Source organism: Notothenia coriiceps, unplaced genomic scaffold (assembly GCF_000735185.1).
Source record: "Notothenia coriiceps isolate Sejong01 unplaced genomic scaffold, NC01 NC01_scaffold00019410, whole genome shotgun sequence".
NCBI classification, from domain to species: Eukaryota; Metazoa; Chordata; class Actinopteri; order Perciformes; family Nototheniidae; genus Notothenia; species Notothenia coriiceps.
The window spans coordinates 1-1,621 of NW_011352111.1; the positions used below are offsets into that span (position 1 = coordinate 1).

The following is a 1,621-nucleotide window of genomic DNA, read 5'->3' on the forward strand; positions in this document are numbered from 1 at the left end:
CTTTCCGGGGAGCTCCATGGATCTTATTTCAGAAAAAGTATGTATTGAAGTCAATGGAGAGAGAAAGATTATCTCTCGATCACGTTTGAATTGTGCCACGAATTACACATATGATGTTTGTCAATTTAAAAGATCATTTTGCAAGTCAAGAAAAATGTAAATGTGTGGTAAACTGTGAAGTAACACTTTGTGTGAAACCGCTCAATGAACTACATCTCCCGTCTCGCACCACACACCCAGACGGCGTCACGTTGGAACATTTCACTTCTTTCTTTCAGAATGAGGCGGAAAGTATTAAAAGAAGTGAAAATCACTCCAAGTCTGGGCATGCTGAGAGCTGTACACACACACAAGGGGAGTTAGTCGGTTCAGTAAGAGCCAGCATGCGGGACCGGGACTCTGGGATTTGTAGTCTTTCTAGCTGCATATTTTTCATAGTCTTATATTTCAACAGTTTTACGACAAACTGTGACTTTTTTGACATGGAAATTATTTTTTAAGATTGACAAACATCATATGTGTAATTCATGGCACAATTCAAACGGGATCAAGAGATAAGCTTTCTCTCTCCATTGACTTCAATACATAATTTTTCCGGAATAAGGTCCCATGGGGCGGAAGTAGATGGGCGGGACTTCGCCTCTCTATAAACTCAAGCTGTGTCTCACCTCCACGCTTGAGGACACGTCTCTACATTGACAGACACCACCACTCTCACATTGACAGGAAGAGGGTCAATCAGCCACTTCATGTGTCTCTCTGCTTGCTGAAAAAAGGAGAACATAAGTGAGCGATGAGCTATTTCTAAATGAGACCAGTAACAAAATATGTGCAGCATATGCCTAATGTGGAGCGAACCTGTATTTGGTCGATGGAGTCGATGATGATGATGATGTTTCCTTGATGGCGTGCTGATAATCGTTCCAGCCAGCGGGGAAACTCCTCTAAGATCTTACTGGGCTCCATGGACAGACCGGATATGGACCAGAAGTGCTGCAGCAGCTACGTGACAGCAGAGAGAACTCATAGTTACAGTTGATCAGAAAGAGAGAGTGTCTTCACTGGAAGTATGCCTTTGAAGGAGCCCTTACTTTGACCGTGAGGCGTTTGATGATGAGCACCGGCTCTGAGCTGGTGGAAAGCGGGCGACCGACGAAATGATAAAGGAACAAGGTGTTGGGAGACTGCTTCTGCTGCTGCGCGATCCTGAGGAGGAGCACACAACGAAGGCTAACAGTAAATAATGTCCTGTCACAGTGTAGGCCTAAGAGTGGTGAACTACTCACTCCTCCCTTCTAAGCATACACAACACTTTAAATACTAAATAGCTTGATTTAAGAAGTGTCACGGGAAATATTACACTCCACTGAAAGAATACTTTCTCACCATTTGGAGAGCAGGAGTGACTTTCCTGAGCCCGGACCACCTGACACCAGCAGGGGAGGGGTGGGAGGAGGAGCAGCTATCATGTCATTCAGACGGTCTATATACTGAGGAGGACAGCACAGAGACATTCAAGAGAAAAACATTGATAGGGGGTTGGGATGCCAGAAACTGACCACGATCAAAATCGAAAATCGGACAGCCCTGGGGAATAATAATCGATTATTCGCCGCCCGCC

At 45.0% G+C, this 1,621-nt stretch overlaps 1 protein-coding gene across 1 annotated transcript; it reads right to left on the bottom strand.

Annotated features, from left to right (window-relative positions):
- Window positions 1-668: 668 nt before the first annotated feature.
- LOC104952030 (nephrocystin-3-like) lies at window positions 669-1,505 on the bottom strand (the record flags this gene model as incomplete). Its single annotated transcript, XM_010778786.1, has 4 exons — window positions 1,387-1,505; window positions 1,092-1,206; window positions 859-1,002; window positions 669-766 (listed from the first exon to the last, which is right to left on the bottom strand). Coding segments are annotated over exons 1-4 (440 nt in total), but the record flags the coding sequence as incomplete, so codon positions are not given.
- Between the last annotated feature and the right edge of the window lie 116 nt (window positions 1,506-1,621).